Raw genomic sequence first — 19,041 nt, 5'->3', positions numbered from 1 at the left:
GTACGGGAAGGGTGTGGGCTTTGCAGCGGTGTTTTGGAGGTTCTGTTGGAAATTAGCTATTTTTCCCCTCCGTCTCTTACTTTAAAGCCTGTTTTGCAGGCATTTGTTGGTGTTTTTCACATTCAGGATCTCCACGCATGTAGTTCAAAACGTCAGGAAGGGGGATGCAGGGCTGAAAGATCGTGTACATTTGCCTGTTGCAGGTCTGATAAAAAATGGAAGCTTTACCCTGAAAAACAAATAAAAGGAGGTAATCTCACTGTCACAGTCGGGTCGGGATGCTTTCCCTGCAGGTGTCTGCGTTGCAACCTGCACTCACATATAACTTGCTGTGGAAAAATAAATGGAGAGCCGAATCGGAGACTTATGCCCTCAATTAATTTTTGTTCCACATAATCGGCGCTGCTGCATGCTTTTCCTTCACTATTTAGCTGCTTGGCTCAGAGGATGGGCCTGCTCCCGTGTGAGGGAAGCTGGGATTCAGTTCATGTTTGCACAGAAATCCTGCTCTGATCTTCCTTTCTTTGCCTAAGGGCAGGGATCCTGCTGCTCCTCTGATGCTGGAGATAAATTTTGTTAGCAGATACTCTTCTTTGGGAGAGCAAAGGGGAAAGGGGAGTGGTGTGTAATGGATTCTTGAAGGAATAAAATTTCCTTGTCTTCGAGCATCGTCTTCTCTGGAGTCGTTCAGTGCTGCCCTTGAGCCGGTGTCTGCGCTGGCTCGGGGACAGGCAGCGGGGCACAGTGGGGACTTCACTCCTGGTTTAAAGCATACGGCCCTAATTGAAGGAAAAAGAGGAATTGGTGCAGTTGGTGTGCGGTCTCTGCAGATCTGTGGGCTGTTGAGCAGTTTTCTCTATTGCACAAGACTCGTTTGGTGTACAGTTTGAAACTGAGCCCCAAACTCAGTTATAATTTGGACTTAATTCAAAACCATAATTTGATTTTTTTTCCACATTCAAGCTGATTGAAATGTCCTTCTCCCTTCTCCAGATTGGAAGCTGATGACCAAGAGCCCAGGTTGACCTGGAAGCAAAAGGCAAAACTGCATTTTCATGCCTGGAAAGCCAAAGGGGGCTGCTTAATGCAGCAGGGCAGCAGCCTTGAGAGTGCTGCGGTGACCAGAGGCAGGAGCTCTGCACAGCAGATGTTCTTCTCTAGCTTGAGGTTTTATAAAACGCCCCAAAGTCCTGCTGCCTTGCAATGGGAATCGGGTTCAAAGAGTGACTTTGCCCACAACCCACTCGGAGGGACGCAAGTGTTGTGTGGTGAAACTGCTGCTGTTCAACAGGAGCCGGCCCGGCTCTGGTGCCGTAGCAGACTTGCATCCCGCATCCCACTCGTGTCCTAAAGCAAAGCTGGTGGTGAAGGCTGGCCCTGAAGGTACAGCTCTCCCCTTGTTTGCAGGAGCTTCGAGGGCAGCGTGCACACGCCTGGGGACCACCGCTGGCTTTGTTTTGCTTGTCGTGGAGGAGCAGGGTGGTTCCCAACGTGTGGGGGAGGACTGCTTGGCAGGGGAGGGCTTTTTTTTAAGGAAGCAAGGAAAGTAAGCCCATGCTGAAATACTGCTGGGAAAAAGAAAGTATATTGTGCTGTGCTGGGTGTTTACAGGAAATACACGGTGAAAATACTGAGGGGCTTTCCTCAAACAAGTGCCAATATTGTTAAGAGTGGAACAGTTGGGAGGAGAAAAGAATGAGGCACTTACATTTTTCTCCTACCAGCATCAGCTCCAAGGAATTCTTTGGACTTGCTGTTTCACTTTTTTCCTTTTCCTTCTTACTCGAATTTCATTCCCACCGCTAGGAAAGAGCTCACTGAAGAGGGAGAGATTATCTGAAACCAGAGCTAACGCAGCCAAAGCAAAATGTTTTCAATTCTTTGGGGAAGAGCCTAGCTTTACATTTTGAGCTTTCCATCCAGTGAGGAATACAACTTCCACTGGAGCACCTTCCCCACCGAATTCACCTTTACCAGCGATGGAGCCTCCTTTGTGGCAGCCAGGTGAAGCGGTACCTTCGCTTTAAGAAGGTAATTGGGGCACAGATTAAGTTACTTACTTTGCATACAAGAAACCTGTGGGAAAGCCAAGAATCTCTCCCCAAACCCCTAGTTTCTGATGAGATCTCTCACCCAGAAGACTTCTGTACCCTCTCTCCCCCCCCAGCACGCCACGGCAGCCTGTAGGAGTTGCGTTCCCTGAGGGGTCTTGGCTGAAATCTTGTGTTTAATTTTTTTTTTCAAGTTACATTCCTTGCCACTTTGACCTTCTTTCCTTTCGTTCAGTCGTGCTGCATGTGTGCTGCTCGAAATGCTGCAGAAGCTGAGCAAGGGAAGGAGCTGTTTGCTTCTGAGATAGCAGTGACATCGAGTCACGTGGCAGCGACTCTCTGAATTTTCACTCCTCCGTGTGGTTAACCTGCGGGTGCTGTGGGGCTTGCAGCAGGGCGCAGGAAGCGTTGCATGGTGCCTGCAAGAATAATTTGCAACCAGAAGCCATGGTCAGAGCTGTCAGCGTGGCACTGGGGGACGAGCAGGGTTTCACCGATACCTTGTGCAGCACAGAGCCAGCAATAATAGTCCCGAGGGGGCTCTCGCAGTGAGCTTGCAGCCCGCAGCCAGGCAGGTGACCTTGTTCTGCTTCCCCCTGCCTGTCTGTGCAGGCTCCTGACCCCCGCAGAAGGGTTTGCTGCTTTTTATCTTGAAAGCACTGGCTCAGGTGTGTGCTAATGGGTTGTTTGACGCGCTGCCTTGGGCTGCATTCGTGGTCTGTGTGTTACCAGCTGCAGGTTTCTGCCTTCAGCTCTGCTGCTGGCCGGGCCGTCCTGGAGGAGGTGACAGCCAGTGGCACCCTCATCGCTTGGAGATCCAGCTGAAGGTGAGGGTGCAACCTGCCCGCCACAGTGTGGGACTGGGGAAATGCACATTTTGGTTTCAAGGAGGAGGGAAACACTTCACGAGGCTGGGAAACACGGCGTTGTGGCCTTTCAGCATGGGCATTCTGGCATCCCCCTCCCCTGGGGTTTATAGGAAATGTGGCTTTCCTGTGGCACTGTGGGGGGAAATAGGTGTTTGGGATTCCTTGGCGAGGCAGGCATATCTCTGTGCAAGCTCTGGGTGATTTGAACATCCCTTCCCAGTTGCCTGTGTGGCCTCTGGTGCCTGGTGCTCTGTCCTTTTGCATTTGGCAGGCCCAGCAGCTGAGCCCTCGGTTCCAGGAGTGTGAGGCGGAGGAGGTTTGGGCATTTGGGCAGTAACACTTGGCCTCAAGCCAGGAGAGGGGTTTGCTTTCTCGTCTTCCTGAAGATCTGGAAGTGGATCTTCTTCCTGAAGATCCCAGCAGTGACACCAGTTAGGAAATGACTCGGAGCTTGTTGTGTGCGAGGGGGACGCTGCTGCCGTCCTCATCACATGGCGTTGTGTGAATGGCAACCCCGCCTGCCTCCTGCCTTGGTTTTCCCGGGGGACAGCTGAGCTCCTGTGCCTGCCTCCTCCTGCCCGTCCCACAGCCTGTCACCTCCCGCTCCTGGTGGCTTTCTGGCACCTCTCTGGCTGTCCCCTCACCGTGTTGCTGTGCTGCTGGGGAGAAAACGATGAAGAGCTGCTTTCTCCAGGCCTTGGGGAGAGAGATCCTGGCTGGTCACCCAGGCCATGATGCAGTACGTCTTGTATCGATGAGCAGTGACAGTGCTGAGGGTACTGCTTGAAAAAGGAGCCTGTGAATTCATCAGTGGTGCTCGTTGCTGGAGGATGGGTTCAGGACTGCAACAGGCTGGTCATCCAGAATAGTACGGGTGAGCCTGGGTCCTGCTGAGAAGGAGCAGGGGTAAGTTTGGAAACTCCTCACCTTGCTGTGGTGCAGCAGTCAATGCTAAGGAAATAAATAAATCGGGCAGCCACCTCTGCTGCAGGCTGCTTATGTGCTCAGATCCCTGCTATAGGCTTTTGCGCTTGGTTTCCAATTCCAGCCGAGAGAAGATTAACGTGAGGTGGGGAGGAGTGGGCTATTTCTGTCGCTTTTCATGCCACTGGCTTGAGTTCATGCTGCAAACTCAGACACTTCATCCAGTCAGCTGGGCCCAGTCCTACAGGTGTCTTCCCAGAAACGATCCCAGGGAAGAGAAACGATCTCCTTCACTTCAGCAGTCTGCTCGTGTACACAGGCCTTGAATTTTACTTTTGCTTGAAAGGTGCACAACTTAAAGGAATTATTTGTTTGCCAAACTATTTTGTTTCAGTGTGTCCCATTCAAAGGTTGCTCTGCCAGAGTTTGTGTGTGTTTTTTTTTTTATTTGTTTTTATTTTTTTTTTAAGTGGAATAAAAATTAAATCACTTAATGATACTTAAGCAAATGACTCTTGCAAGTGTGTGCGCTCTGCTTTGGTGTCGTGCTGTGCTTTAAGTAGCTCCTTGAGGAGATGTGGCAGAGGATTTGCAGGTCTTAGCTCCGACGGGGGGAGCAGAGTGCTCTCCGGCATCACCCAGCAGCGGTGCTGATTGAACGGATCCAGCTCCATTCTCAGCGACGCTGTGGCAAAGTGGCTGCAAGTGGAGTGCTTGGTAGGAAGGCCTGGGGGGCAGCCCTGAGTGCTTGCTGGAACAGGAAAACAGATGCACTCGGTGTTTTCCTCTACTAACCACTAAATCTGATGCGGAAAAAGTGTGTGTACAGGAGATGAAGGCCCCTGCCAGTCCCTGCACTGCAGCAGCTTGTTACAGCCAGGGATTCACTACATGCACAGAATCGGGGTGTCTGGTAGTGCAAGTGAGTAACCAATGCCCTGAAAGAGTCCCTCTGAGCTTAGCCAGACCTATCTTGTGTTAAGGTGAGGCAAAGTATGTAGGAAACACGAAGTTCTTTAAAGGTTGTGTTTGCCAACGCTTGCACGCCCTGTGCAGGGCCTGCTCTCTGGCACTGTTGGAGCGGGTCCTTCCCTGCCAAAAGCCAGGAGCACAACCCAGCAGCAAGCTCCTCGCCTCCCTCCTGGCCCCGACACAGCAGCGCTCACTGTCCCTGCGCCTCACAGGATGTGCTCAGCTCCGGGGCTCAGATCTGCTGAGCTCATGGAAACCGACTGCAAGGAACGGAGCTTTTTTTCATTTCTTTAAATAAAACAGAAACCAAAATGCAATGCCTTGCAAACCACAGACACCCACACAGCCAGCTCCTGTGTCACTTTGCAGGTAAACAAACGCTTGGGCCTGTACCTCTGCTGTAATGACACCGGCTGGTTTGTGTGACCAGAAGGCAACATGCCATCTTTTGGTACAGAGAAACCAGGCTGCTGGAAACCAGGTAGCTGGAGTGATGGAGCTAAAGTCTTCATGAGGCTTTTGGGGTCTGCGGAGGGTGCTAGGGGACTTGTGCCTAAGCAGCTGACCTGTATCCGCTTCAAGAAGTCCTCTCCAGGGGTCCTCTCTGCTCCTTTAGAGGTTCACTGGGTGGTTTGGGGACGGGCATGTTTTGGTGCCAGGGCAGCTTGATCCCCACGGGAGCAGCAGATGTCTCCTGGTGTTCATGCATCCCTCGTTGCCATTTCATTTATTCCCCTGTGAAGGCAGCTCACCCCTCTCTGTTTTTGCTGTTGTGAGAGCAGGAAAGCCAGGAGAGCTGGAACACGGGGAGCAGAGCAAGCCACGCTTCTCCTCGCCTCGTGTCTTTCCAAGGTGTCGTCCACGAGGAAAGCTCCCAGATTTCTGGGGTAAACAGGAGCACTGAAATAGTTTACATGCTTTCAAAAACCTGCAGAATTCGGCCGTCATTTCTACTTCAGGTGTATTTTGGGAAATATTTGTTCATCTTTCAGCAGACAATGGTGGAAGCGGGGTGGGAAAGGCGCCGGGTGGGAGTGCAGGCGTGGTATGCTGAGAGGCATTTCCTGCCCTTATCTCCGCCACTCGAGGTATTGTCAGCGGGCTTCAGATCTGCAGCCTGTGTTACTGCAGCGGAGATCGCCAAAAGAGATACCTGCACAGGAACGCCTGCGCGGGGCAGGAGCCATGGGAGGTGGGGAAGAGCTTCCCAGCAAAATGCCTGTGCTTGGGAAAGGCGTTGGTCCCAAAACAAAACCATTTGGGGAAGAGGTCTGCGTTGGTGCCAACCTCGCAGAGCTGCTGGTGGAGGTCAGCTGGAGCAAGTACTTCAATTTCTTGGTGGCGTCTTTCTGATGAAAAAGTTTGCAAGGATTTGGGTTTGTACCTATGTGGAACTGAAATATTTAATTATTACTGAATATGAACTGAAATATTACTGAAAATGATTATTACTGAATATGAACAGAATATTTGATTACTATTATCATTATTATTAATAATTTATTTACTTATACAGTCTTTACTTTTGCGATCCTGAGTTCTCATGGGACTGAAACAGATTTTTTTGTATTCAGATCTGTTCTGAAACCCTCAAAATAAGGTTTGCAGGTGCTGCTGAAGCTTCCCTTGGCCTCTGCTGGCCCATTGCTGGATAAAGCAACTGCCCAGGAGCTGCCTGTGTACTCTGGCTGAGTTTGTTTGTTTTCAGTTTTCAACCCAATTATCTCGCAGAGGAAAGGACATGCCTCGCTGTCAGTCTGCCGAGGTATTTATAGGTGAGGTCAAACCCCGGTGGCAGGGCTGTGGCAATGTTTGAAAGGAGTGGATGTTTCTGCCTTGTGCAACTTGTTGGGATGCTGCGGGCGTGCAGCACGGCTTGGACATCTCCCAGCAGCTCCTCAGAGCTCTGGTCCTGTGTGTGGTTATTTGCAGCTTACCCTGATTTGGCACGCTAGCCTTGCCATTCGACGTGCTACACATGGGTCTGTTTGGAATGGATTTGCTCAGTTTGCTTGCGGCACTGACTTTATTTCATGTGCATCTTTCCAGGTCGAGCAGCTCCTTGAATCTGGGGCGCGTTTCCTTCTGCTGTGCAGCAGGTGATGGGGCGGCTGCCCGTGGGCCTCCGGGCTGGCCGCTCTGTGGGTGCTGCTGCGGGCTGCTGGCTGGTGTTGTGGTCACACCACAAGTCCAGCTCTGATTTAACTGTGCTCCTTGCTCTGAGCACAGAGCCTGTACAGCAAAACCAGAATGGCCCACTGTGTGCTGAAGAGAATATCTGGGGAGAAGTGAAATGAACACAAAACATTGTGTTTTTATGCAGCTGAGGGGGTTAAAGTGTTGCTAATGCCTCTCTGGGAGATGTCCAACCCATCTGCCCTCGGCTAGACTGGAGTAATAAGGGGTGATGGATGAAGAAGTGGAGCACAGGTGATGCTCGTGGAAGGTAGAAACCTGCCTGAGGATGTGTCTTGGTATCTCTCTCACAGGTTGTCTGAGGAGTGACATTTGTGAAAGACTAAGTAAGATCTTTGTTAGCTCACTCAGACTTTTTTCTGCTGATAAAAGAAGGCTACCTTGAACTGTAAACATGAAGGAATTGCTTGCTAAAACTGCTACCTAGTCAAGAGGGTTTTGCTTGGGTGTTTGAAGTGGGTGAGAGGTGGAATCACAAAGGCCAGTGAGAAGAGCCAAGCAATTAAAATGCAATGAAAAGAGCCGTCTTTTGAGATGGTAGGTGTTGCCTGCTGAGTTTTCCAGTGGGCTGGTCTTAATCATTTGTATACGTGGATGTGACTTGATCCCTCACACTTTCCTCTTCATTTCAGGCTTCCACCACATTCCTACCACTCTCTGCGATGGGCCCTTCCCAGCTCAGCCCCAAGATGCTGGTATAGCACGAGGCCACCGTGATCTTGAGGACCTGTGGAAGGACATCACATCCAGCTGGGACGTCCTTCACCTCCTCTTTCCTGGCAGAGGCGATGGATGCCCACGTGGACCTCCTGACAGAGCTGCAGCTGCTGGACAAGGTGCCCACGCTGGAGAGGCTGCGGGCAGCCCAGAAGCGGAGGGCTCAGCAGCTGAAGAAGTGGGCACAGTATGAGAAGGAGATGCAGCACAAGAAGCGGAAGCATGAAAAGAAGAGAAATGCTGTTAACCAGAAGAAAGTGTCTTTTGAAGCCAGTGTTGCTCTGCTGGAGGCTTCTCTGAGGAACGACTTGGAAGAAGGTAGGATGTTTGTATCTGATAATTTATTTTTTTGGCTGCCTGCTGAGGTCCATGTAGCTCCTTGGCTTGCAGAGGCGTCTGCATTGACATCCATGGACAAGACTACCCTTGGCATGTGTTGATCTCTAGAGTGTTGCCATCTCTGGTATAGCTGTAGGGTTGGGGTGCTGAAAGCATGGTAAGACACCATCGTTACCTAGAATGACACCAGGAGTGGGTGCACAAGTGACAGGATGGGGCAGGAGTTAACAGCAAGATTTGGGAAAAGGAAGACAGCTTTCATCTCTTTCCTTTTCACACTTCCCATTTACAGAAGGTGAGAAACACTCCTTCGCCTTTTGGGTGTGCCTATTTTAGAGGTTTTTTAGAAGTCTGCCACAGGGATTTACATGTCAGTGTAAGTCTTTTCAGCTTTTCTGCTTGGGGGATGGATTGAGAGCTACCTGGATGTATGAATTTTCCCCATTTAGAATACTGAAATTCACTTCTGTGCTTAATTTTTCCCATAGAAGAGAAGACTCCAAATTGTTCAGAAATCAGTTTAATTGCTCCGTTTCAAAGTGGGTCAAAATCCTTTGCTTTTGTTTAAAATGAAGGGAAAAAAATGTCTAAAAATCAATCCAAATTAGCCTTAGTAGTGAAATGGGAAAAACCTGTAAGCTCCGGGAAGCCAGGGCTCTGGCAGTGGTTTGGAAATGGGACAGCTGGGCTGAGCTCTGGTGCTTTCAGCAACACTGCTGCTGGGTCGGAGTGCTCTTCAGCCCTGTTGAAGGGACAACGAAAGAGGCCTCTGTTACTCTGCCAAATGAGAGAATTGGGGCTTTGTTCCTACAGTGGCCACTGCAATTCTCCTGTGAGTTCTATAAATGAAATGCAGAACTTTTCTCTTCCAACACAGTAACATTTTTAATGAGAAATCCTCTCTGGGAAGAGAGCTTGGGTCACCTGTTTTCCCAGTCCTGCCACTAAAAGCAGTGGGCAAACACCTGGTTTGCCATTTCTGAAGATACCTTTTAGAGACAGAAATCTGTCTGCCTCACCTCTCCCTCCATCTTTGCCTCATTTCCTACCAGTCACCATGAACCACTGCTCAAAAAGTCTAAGTCAAGATCGAGGGCTCTACTAGGAAATAAGGACAAATGCTCCTCAGAGATGTAAAATATTTCTCTGAGGAGACCTGGAGCAGTCTTTGGGGTTGCTGCTCTGCCAGGTAGTGAAATTGGTGTGATCTTCATCATCCATTGGTGTTGCAGAGACAAAGGAAGATGCCTAGGAAACCTGACCGGTTGGGTTGCATCTCTGCTAGTGAATGTTGCTCTGGTTCCCAGCATCTTCTGCAAGAAGCAGTGTATGTGTGTGGAAAGCAAGAACCTTGTCTTGTAAGGAACCTCCCCAGAGTTACGTTCCTGTTTCTGAGAAGGCCTTTCATGCACCACTGCTTGCCCTCACATCTCACCAGTGCACGTTTCATGCTGTTTGGAAACAGAGGGATTTGGTGGTGTAGTGCATTTCTGCCCACGTGGTTACAAGCATTTCCAAGTCCTGCTTTGTGTCTGTGTCTGTGCATTCATTTGTTATCTCCCCATGGGAGAGCAGACCTGTGATAATGCATAGCAACCTGCATGCTTTTCTTTCTTTCTTCCTTGCTTTAAAGGTTTAACAATTGCTTCCAGCTCTCTGCTCCACTGAGCCTGTGTTTCTCACTCTGAGCATTTCTGGTCTTCTCGGAAAGCCCCATCAACAAAGCCAACTAGAGCCATGCCGTGAAATTATATCTGCTAGCATCAGCTGAAATGACAGATATATGGCATTTATCACCCATGCCTGTACTGACAGATACTTGGTGGCATGTAGTGGGATTTTGGGCACAGCTGCAGGTGGTCACAGTGCTGGGGTGGGCAGTAAGCACCTCATCGTCCCCCTCTTCACGCAGCGGTGGTGCATCCGCTCAGCGCTGGGGCTGTCATTGTGTTGGCCTCTTTCTCTTGGTGAGCCCAGGTCGCGACTGCAGGCCTGAACCATGAGTGCTTCCCCTGTGTAGCTGGGTTTCTCGAATGCCTCAAGTTTCTTAAACCTGATGGTTTTGGTGGTCAATTATGTCCTAAAAATAACCTGCAGACAGGGTCTCTCCTTTTGTGGTGTGGCACCAGTATAAAGGGAAGGAAGGGATGGTATCGATCCCAGATGCCAAACTGGGAAAATTGCTTATCAAGAGCCCTAGGCCAAAGTGAGTGAATTAATGGCCTTTTGAAGGTCCCAAGGGATGATTTCAGCATATGAATCATCTTTTGTTTCCATGTGGTAAGTGAAGGGGGAGGAGAAATATACATTATTAAAAAGTTGAGAAGTTTTTGTGAGGAAATTTAGGGCTGGGGGTGCCGTTAGCACTCGTCATCTCTGAACTACCTCTGAGCGGGCGTGCAATTTCCATCCTTTATTAGTTTTCTATATTTTTTTTTTAACATTCTCACTCCTGAGTTGGAAGAAGGGATGACAGTAGGTGCCATGCAATGAAATTAGGAATGAGCGGAGGTGAAGAGCAAGTTAGCTTTCTCTCTGGAAGGCGTGTTGTGCTGTGGCGTGACCTCCTGATGGAGGTGGGCCAAGTCCCACGAGATGGCAGCAGCAGGGCAGGAACCTGACCCTGCCCTTCAGAGCTCTGTGTCCCCCGGGGCCTGGCCGTGCTGACTGCGTCTGCTGCTTCCTGCGTCTCACACGGGTGTGATCGAAATAGCAGCACTTGTTTTGCTCAAAAAACAACATTTTGCTTTCAAAATCCCGTGTCAGCCTGGGAAGTGTTTGCTTGGAGGGCGGAGACGCTGAGAGCAGCTCAGGCGTGAGGAGAGGTGACAGCGGAGTTGCTTGGCCCTGCTGCCACGTGTGCAGCCCAGGGCCAGAGCTGGTGGCACTGGGGATGTGGTGTGGTCATGTGAGGGGATTTTTGGAGAAAGAGTTATCTCTGTGGAGCCTTGTAGGTCTGTGTGGGACATGGCTTGTAGCCCCATGACAGACACTACGGTGGGTTCACATCGCCCCTGCTCCTTTCAGCCAAAGGCCAAGCCACCACAGCTTCCCGTCTTTGGATAGCGAGGCAGTGAAACGGGGCTGAAGGAGATGGCTCTGATGGGGCATGTGGGCAGGAGCTGCGTGCATCTCCTGCAACGGATCTGTCAAAATGTCCTCGGCTTAGCAAACAAGCTGCTGCGAAATGCTCGCTGAGATCTCTGCTGACAGAACCAGGCCTGGGCCAGCTGCCCCCCTCGGCTGCAGAGTGGTGGCAGGGACCTGCGGTTTGGAGCTGAAGTGCCTACAGACAGCCCCGAGAGGAGAGTGGGGGCTCCCAGGTGCCAGACAGGACCCACTCTGTCCTCCCCCATGGAGGAGCTGGGAAGGCCACGCTCTGGAGGAGCATCATGCCCAGTAGTTAATCTAAATGAAAATCTACTGAAGCCCCAAGCCCAGCTCTAGGCACAACCTGAGCTGGCTGCAGGATGATGCTGTAGATGGGTTGGGTGGGTGAGGGAGTCACTGGGAGATCTGGAAAGGAGATCTCTCCGTTGTGTCTGCTGGACCAGGGGATGCACTTACAGGGGATGAGAGGAGGGAAAACAGAGAATGGCAGCTCTGTGCTTGTTGTGAAGTGCATCTGCTGTGGGATAGGAGACGGATGGGCACTGGGGTAAAGCTAGGAGGAAGCACCCCAGGCTAGCTGTGGTAAAGTGGTGTTGTATTTAACCTCAGTTCTAACAGTTAGGAAGGAGATTTGCTTTATAAAAAACTGTATAGCTACTGTACTAATTTCCGAGAAATTACAAGGGCTGCCGAAGGCTGCGAGGTGGCAGGCGGATGCTGTTGGCAGGAGGCTGGTCCCAGGGTGGTGTCTGCTGTCGGGCTGTCGAGTCTGGGGCTTTCTGCATCACTGAGCTGCCGTAAGAGCAGTTCTGGGGAGCTGGGAGAGAGGCTGGCATCCTGTAAATGGAAAAAAAAAAAAAAAAAGCTCTCAGTGGCCACCTGCAAGGATGCATGGCATTTTCTGCCTGGAAGTGCCTCTGAGTGCCTGGCCAAGTTGCAGGGGGAGCTGCTACCCCAATGGCAGAGGCTGGAGGGTTCACCTCAGCTATTGGGTGAGCTGTGCTCCTTTCAGGAAACCATCAGAGAAATAAAGCTGAAGGACTGACTCACCTTCCCGCAGTGCTGAAAGTGCCCTGGTTTCTCCTGCTCCATCCCTATGGGTTCCCATCCCTATGGGCACAGCTCCAGCAGCATCACTGCACGTGGTGAAGTCCTTCAGCCCCCACCTCCTGTGAGCAAAACTTTGTCAGGGCTGGAGAGTTACGTAAAACTGTTTCTGGAGGAATTCAAATACGCAGATCCTAATGGTTGCTGTGCCAAAAGGGGAACGAAAACTCAGTGTTGGACATCCAGCAGACTTGTTCCTGTGAGCAGCTTGGGGTTTGCTGGGCCCGTGCCCCCACCCCACCACCTTGCACACTCTGTATGGGGTAGTGCAGTGCTAGCTGAGGTGGCCTTTTATCTTGTTGAGAAGATTTCCACCACAGGAGTGTAAGTATTGCACAGCTTATTCATACAAGCACGTCCCCCAAATTTCCCTTCATAATGACCCTTAAATCCTAAATGCTTGGTAATACGGAGGGTGAGAAGCCCTTGTGTGCAAGAAGCACAGCCCTCCCCGGGCAGCTTCTTTCCACTTTTTGGAATAAAACCAACCTTGTCATTTGCAAAGGCACTTTAAAGAGAGGCCCTAATTAGTGTCTATAAATTGCTTTCGTTAACCTTTCCTAGCTGATGTGATCTGTTCCCTTGTTACTAAAAACCTTTTATGAGGTGCCTTAATTTTCCACCCACATTATTAGTCTCCTGAAGCTTTTTACATAGAGTTCCTGTGTCCAAGTCTATGAGCAAGTGCATTTATCTGTTTCAGAAGATTTTTCTCCTGGGTTTTGTGCCCTTTGAAGGGCTCTGAAAGAAAGTGTCTTTTATTGCCAGCAGTCTGAGTGTATACCTGTGCTTTTGGGGAATGACTTGAGTCAGAAGCAAAGAGTTTCAGCTCAATAACAAAAGCATTTCTCGGGTTTTTAAACTCCGTTGGTGTGGAAATGAAACCCCTTCTCTTGAAGAAGCTACATGTGGGAGCTCTTGGCAGTGACGGATTTTGTTAATTTTGTTAATGGCAGTTGGTATGTCTTCCAAAAGCAGATTCACGCACTTGGCCAGATTTAACTTGGCTTTTTTTCACACAATCTGAACCTGATGCCAAGGCGGGGTAGCTCGCATATGACAGCTAACGAGATGTCAGCTGGGAGCACAAGCAATATTGAATATGCAACTTTCTCTGTTGTCATAACAAGTAATTTTTTTTTCCCCCTGACTTGCTGGAGTTTCAGTGAAGTGGGAACATTATTTCCATAAGAGCTTGAAATGCAAACTTTCCTTTTTGGAAATTACTGCTGAAAGTCCATCTCAGATCTACCTCCCCAGATTTGAGTCAACTGAAACGTTTTTCTTTCCAACTCTTTTTCAACAAGTTTTAAGACATGACCAGAAACGCATGTTTGTTTGTTTGTTTTAAATATCAAAACGAAATATTCCCTTAACTATTTTTTTTTTAATGTTGCACAAGCCATTGTGGAGGAGCATTGGTTTCAGCAGGTTGAGCCTCTTCATGACGGTCATTTTGCAGGAGAGCCGGGGTGCCTGCTCGCTGGGTGCTGGCTGCTGGGTGTGCTGAGTTTCGAGATGTGAGTTGAGAAGTGGGATTTTCCCAAGTGTATGCACCAGAAACTCTGCATCTGTGGAGTCTCTCAGTTCCTAGTAAGGCTTGTAGCATTGCACCCAGCGAGCAAGTGCTTTTCCTGGCTAAAACAAGCTGCAAATGCACACTGTAATAAAACATCCTGGCTGTCCTTGCTGAGACACAGAAATACAGGGATCCTGGATAGGATTTTTTTAACTGAAATGAAACCTCCAAATGTTTGGATGCCCGTGTGCCCACCCACACCTCCCTGGGCACATCTTCCCATTTGTGCTGTGTTTCAGCAGTGCATGCTGTCAGCTCACACAATGGCAATGGGTTGGTTTCATGTTGCTTCAGTTTCTGACTTTTATGTGTGCCAGTTTCTACCATTTCTCATACTACTGAAAGTATTTTTTTGTGGATCTTGTAATAATCGTAGCAAATAAACACTAAATGTTGGGTTCAAACTGCTCGTCCCTTTAAGATGGTGGTTCTGTTTGGATTCAAGATGTTTTAAAATAAAGAGGGATTGGTCAATGGCTGTTGCCACTCCCAGGTTTTGTTTCTTACTAAAAGAGACTTAAATCACCTTAATTTGCTTCTAAAATTTGCCTACAATATATTGTGGAAGTGAAAGTCAGGAACCATCTGCTCAGCTGCATTAAAAAAACCTGAGCTGTCTACACATAGTTCTCGTTTTTTAGAAAAACACACTAAAAAGTTGAGTTTCCTGGCAGTGAATGGCTCCTATCTGCTGTTGCTGTGCATCAGGGATGCTGTGCAGACGAGGGTGCGTGGGCTTCATGTTTAAATCCTGCACAACGTATTTGTGCTGTCGATGGTCTCTTCCTCATGCACCCGTAAGAAGGGAGCGTTCAGAAGGGGATGGAGGCAGTGGGCAGCAGAGGCTGAAGCTCTTGGCGCGGTGCAGCAGGTAGGATACGTCAGGTCACCATCTGCTCTCAAACCCTGCCCGGCCAAATCGCAGCAGGGAGGGCTCGGGCGCTGTGGCTGCCTCTGCTGGGAGCCTCGGGGCTTCTGTCAGCCGAAGGCGGGTTGCTGCTGCAATTCAGCTGGGTGCTCGGCAATGCTCGTGCATACAGCCAAGTGCTAAATGCCTCGCGTTGAACCTCTCCGTTCTCCGTCCTGGCTGCTCTGCTCCCGATGATGTTGGGGCAGCCTTGAGTGGCTGCTTTTTATTGTTCTTCTTCTTATCTATGGACTGCCAAATGTCAAAGTCAGAACTTCCAAATCTCTGCCCGATAATATTTGCTGATTTATTGCTGGCGTTTTGAGCCAGTGACTTCCCAGCTTGGTTGTCCTTGTGGTTTCCCCAGGGGGAACTGCTGCCTGCTGTCTGGATGAGGGGGACTAAGGCACGGAAGGGAAGCGATGGTGCTGGGACCAAGCAGCTTGCCTGGCTGCCTGCTCAGTGGGATAAGGCTGGAGGGCTGATGCTGCAGCTCCTCGCTCCGAGGGGCTGTGACATGGGGTTTCTTGCACTCGCTGTGCTTCTTGCCTGCCTGGCTGCCTTCCAGGTGTGTGCTCTTTCCTACGCTCAGATAACTGTGCTCTTGTCCCACTCCAATAATGAGCAACAAGAGCGTGAATACCAGCTCAGTCAGGGACCCCGGGTATTTTCTGCGTAATAAGCAGCAGCAACCCGGAGTGAAATATCGGCTCTGTGCCCATGCTGGCTGTGACCTCCCCAGCCAAGGCTCTGCCTCAGCGCAGCGCTGTGCTGTGACAGCTCACCCAGTTCTGCCAGGGGTAGGGAAGGTGTCGGCCTGGCTGCTCGTAAGCACTCGCTGTTACTGGCATTTTGCAGCATCATTGTGTTTACAAGTAGGTTTTGTTTGTATATGTACATTTGAAAAAAAAAAAAAAAAAGGAGGCATGGTTCCGCGACCAACTCTTTGTAAATGAATAGTGGTGGAGAAATGAATATTTCTGGAGGTGAAGCCCTCCTGCAGGACCAAGTTGTGCAGTTCTGCTTTACCCTCGTGTGCCTGAGGACACGGTGTTTGGGTGTCGTGCCTGCACAGGAGGAACCTGGCTGCAAGCTGTGGCAGTGCATGGCTGCAGGCTCTGCTTTTTGCCCCCTCTCCTGGCCGAGGAGAACTTTAAAGGTGGATTAAATCTATTTTTTCCAGATTTAAATTCCTTCCTTGCTGGATTGAGGCCAGCCCTGCTCAGCTGGTGTAGGTTTCTTCCTCCTAGAATCATGGAAAATAGAGGCTGAGCGGGCCCTGGGAGGTCATGTAATCCACCTCTTGCCCCAAGGCGGGATCAACTGTATCTAAAATGCTTGCTAATGAGGCTGGAGTTAGGTATCTTAGTGTATTTATAGGCACCTCCACCACACAAGAGCACATATTACCTGTGCAAACAGTCCAGCTTCTCCTTCAGTTCTGTGCATTCTTCCCACTTGCTTATATTTATCCTATTCATCCTCTTTTTTTTCTTTTTTTTTTCTTCTTTGCATCCCATCCTTATGCTTATTGACTGAGTTTTCCTACTTCCACGAAGAATGCTCTAATTCTTCTTCTAATAGCAGTTGCTATGGCAGCTGGTTCAGGCAGTGCCTCATAACCTAGTGCAGAGCTGCTTTTACATACACATTCACTGCTTGGTTTTTCCTCTGGAGCCTGGCCAGATCTTTGGGAAACCTTATCATCTGCAGTTGACAAAAGAAAAAAAAAATCAGATTCTGGCACCACTATTAAAAATGTCCTAAGCCTCGCCTGCTCTCTGAGCCGTCACCCGGAGGATGCTAAATAGGACAGGAAGCACACTGTTTAATGCTGTCTGCTGATGCCTTTGTAATCAAGAGCTGAGATGCAATCAAGCACCCTGCACTCCTTTTAATTCGGGGAACAAGAGCCCATGTGCAGCTCCTAGCAAGCAGATGCAGTTTCCACTGAGGTCCCTGCAATTTGCAACCGCTTAGTGCTGAATTTGGCCTCTGCGTTCCCTAGATAGCACGAAGCGGACTGGCTGTAAATGTTATTTGTGTAGGAAAGTGCCTCAAGTTGCTCCGTTGTTCTTATGCTCAGTGTGCATTTTGTAACAGTTTGCAGCATCCATCGGTTTGGCCAAGGATTTTGAGCTCCATCGTGGTTCCCCTTTTTCCTGATGGGCTGCCCCGCTCCGCCCGGCCCTGCCTTGAGCACCAAGCTCTTCATTGCTACAGGGAACTTCCGAAAGACTCATTTCAATTTGTGTGCCTTCACCTGGGCTGACGAGAGAGATCTTATTAGTAAACTGTGCTCGCATGCAGCCTTCATTGGCTTCTCCAGCCCTCTTCTAACCTGGCTGGCAGCTGATGCTTTGCGTGGTGAAGCTGCCTGCATGCAGCTTGCATCTTGTCCTGGTTGTGTGACACCCACATCTGTCTGCAAACCTCCACGTCTCGAGTGGGTGGGGATTCTGGCACCTTCAAAGTATTTCCACGTTGGTCTGGTTCAGAACAGCAAAGGATGGAGATCGAGTGCTGATAGCTGCCCGGTGCCAGCTGAAACGATACTGCTCGACCACAGAGTGAGGCAGAATGTCTTGGTGTAGTCAAGCAAAGTCCTTTGCATTTTCCAGTCTGAAAGATCCTCTCTGTCAAAAATATCAGCTTTAATGAAAGCAAAATTTGACCCAGACAATACTCCTGGATGAAAACGTGAAGCCCTTGCAGAGGGATACAGCAGCCTTCCTGTGCCGAGGTGTCACCGCGGCGGGATGCCTACCCTCTGCCCCTGCCTTGGGGTGAGGAAATCCCCTGGCAATGCCTGCCAGCCCTCAGCCTCTGGAGGGGGGAAGGAGCGATGCCCTGAAGCAGGAGACAGACATTTCGCTCGTGTTTGGGATGTGGAGAGGAGAGCATTTGCTGCATCTCTCTGCCAGGGTGAGGTTTGTGTCCCCTGTACTGCCCACGGAGACAAAAGAGGTCTGAGCTGGAGGGCTGTGCTCAAGCCCCAGGAAAGTCTGTCAGCCCCACAGGGACCAGCTCCTGGCTGAGAAATGACACGTGGGGCTCCCACAGACCCCAAGTTTCAACCTACTTAGCTCAGACTCTTTCTGTGACTTTCGAACTTTTCCGACCTGGTTTATTTTTCCATTTCAGATTCTGTTGGTTCATCTCTAATTAGCAAACTGTTAGGCCACAGCAGGGCTCCACAGGCACTAAATGGGACTCGTCTTTTAATTCCAGCTCTGGTTTGGTAGCCCGAAATAGCAGCCTTTAGGAAGGGCCAAGCTCCCCTAAAGGAGGACGGTCCCTGTGGACCCGCACGGGGACATTTTCCTGGCCGTCAGCTGTTGAGCAGAGGTTTTCTTCTTTCCTAACAGTGATGCTGTCAAAACGATGATGTTAGCCCTGGATGTGATACGGGGCTCCAGCACAGGCTGTAAGCAGTCAACTTCCAACCTCTTGCTGGGTGCTGTGCCGAAGTGGCAGCGTGTCTGTGCTGGTTGGTGACAGCAGGTCCTGGAGAGATGCTCACAGAGCGCCTTGCTCCTGCTAGAAAGGCCGTCAGCGTTAAAACTTCCTGATAAAAGGCAACCCAAAGGGATTCCCTGTCTGCTTTCAGAGTAAATTTATTCTTCAAGAACTTGAACCACGCGGTTGCGAAGTAGCCATGAACGAGCAGCCACTCTGCCCCCTGGCCCAAATTATTCTGCTCTGTGACAATTTTCCATCCCTCCTCAGAGCAAGGAAAGCTGTCACTTGAGGACCGGTCGGTGCCGAAGCTGTGCCATGGGTTCAAAATTTGGGTCATCGTCGCGTTGTCAGTGCTGTAGGATTTCCTGTGCACTTCGTGATGGGAACATTCGTGGTGTTGGTCTGTGCAGTTACCCTAAGGGGAACGAGAGCAGGGAATATTTCTCGTTTCACTTGCACCTGGAGACTTTCCTGGCAGCCGCAGGGCAGTGGCGGCCGACTCATCGCTCCTGCGAGGTGGGGCTGGCAGCTTGGGCTGCAGCTGGAGGTGCAGGAGCTGTGCCCCGAGCAGTGTGGCAGTGATGAGGCAGAGGTCTGGCTGTCTGGTTGATCCTTCTGTTACTCTCTTCATCCTGAAAGCCTCCAGAAGCACACTGCTCCTGGACCGAGCTCTGGTAGGAGCACAGTCAGCTGCCATTAGCTTCTTGTGCGCCCTGGAGCATTTTGGCCCAGGTCTTGTGAAGATACTGGGGTATTTTAAGTTCCACTCAAGTCCGTTTGTGTTGGTCACCTCGTGCCTTTGTTCTC

General features: G+C 50.1%; 1 protein-coding gene across 2 annotated transcripts in view; it reads left to right on the top strand.

The window, feature by feature from the left end:
• The window catches only part of PPP1R16B (protein phosphatase 1 regulatory subunit 16B), a 58,120-nt gene that overhangs the window by 8,532 nt on the left and 30,547 nt on the right, over window positions 1–19,041 (top strand). For both annotated transcript variants that reach the window (XM_082773248.1, XM_082773249.1), the window contains exon 2: window positions 7,645–8,047. In XM_082773248.1, the coding sequence (XP_082629374.1) occupies window positions 7,801–8,047 (247 nt within the window). In that variant the 5' untranslated portion in view covers window positions 7,645–7,800. The remainder of the gene's footprint in view (window positions 1–7,644; window positions 8,048–19,041) is intronic.

The sequence above is a fragment of the Aythya marila genome (assembly GCF_965140915.1).
Source record: "Aythya marila genome assembly, chromosome: 16".
Taxonomy (NCBI): Eukaryota; Metazoa; Chordata; class Aves; order Anseriformes; family Anatidae; genus Aythya; species Aythya marila.
This window is presented reverse-complemented; position numbering and strand designations above follow the sequence as displayed.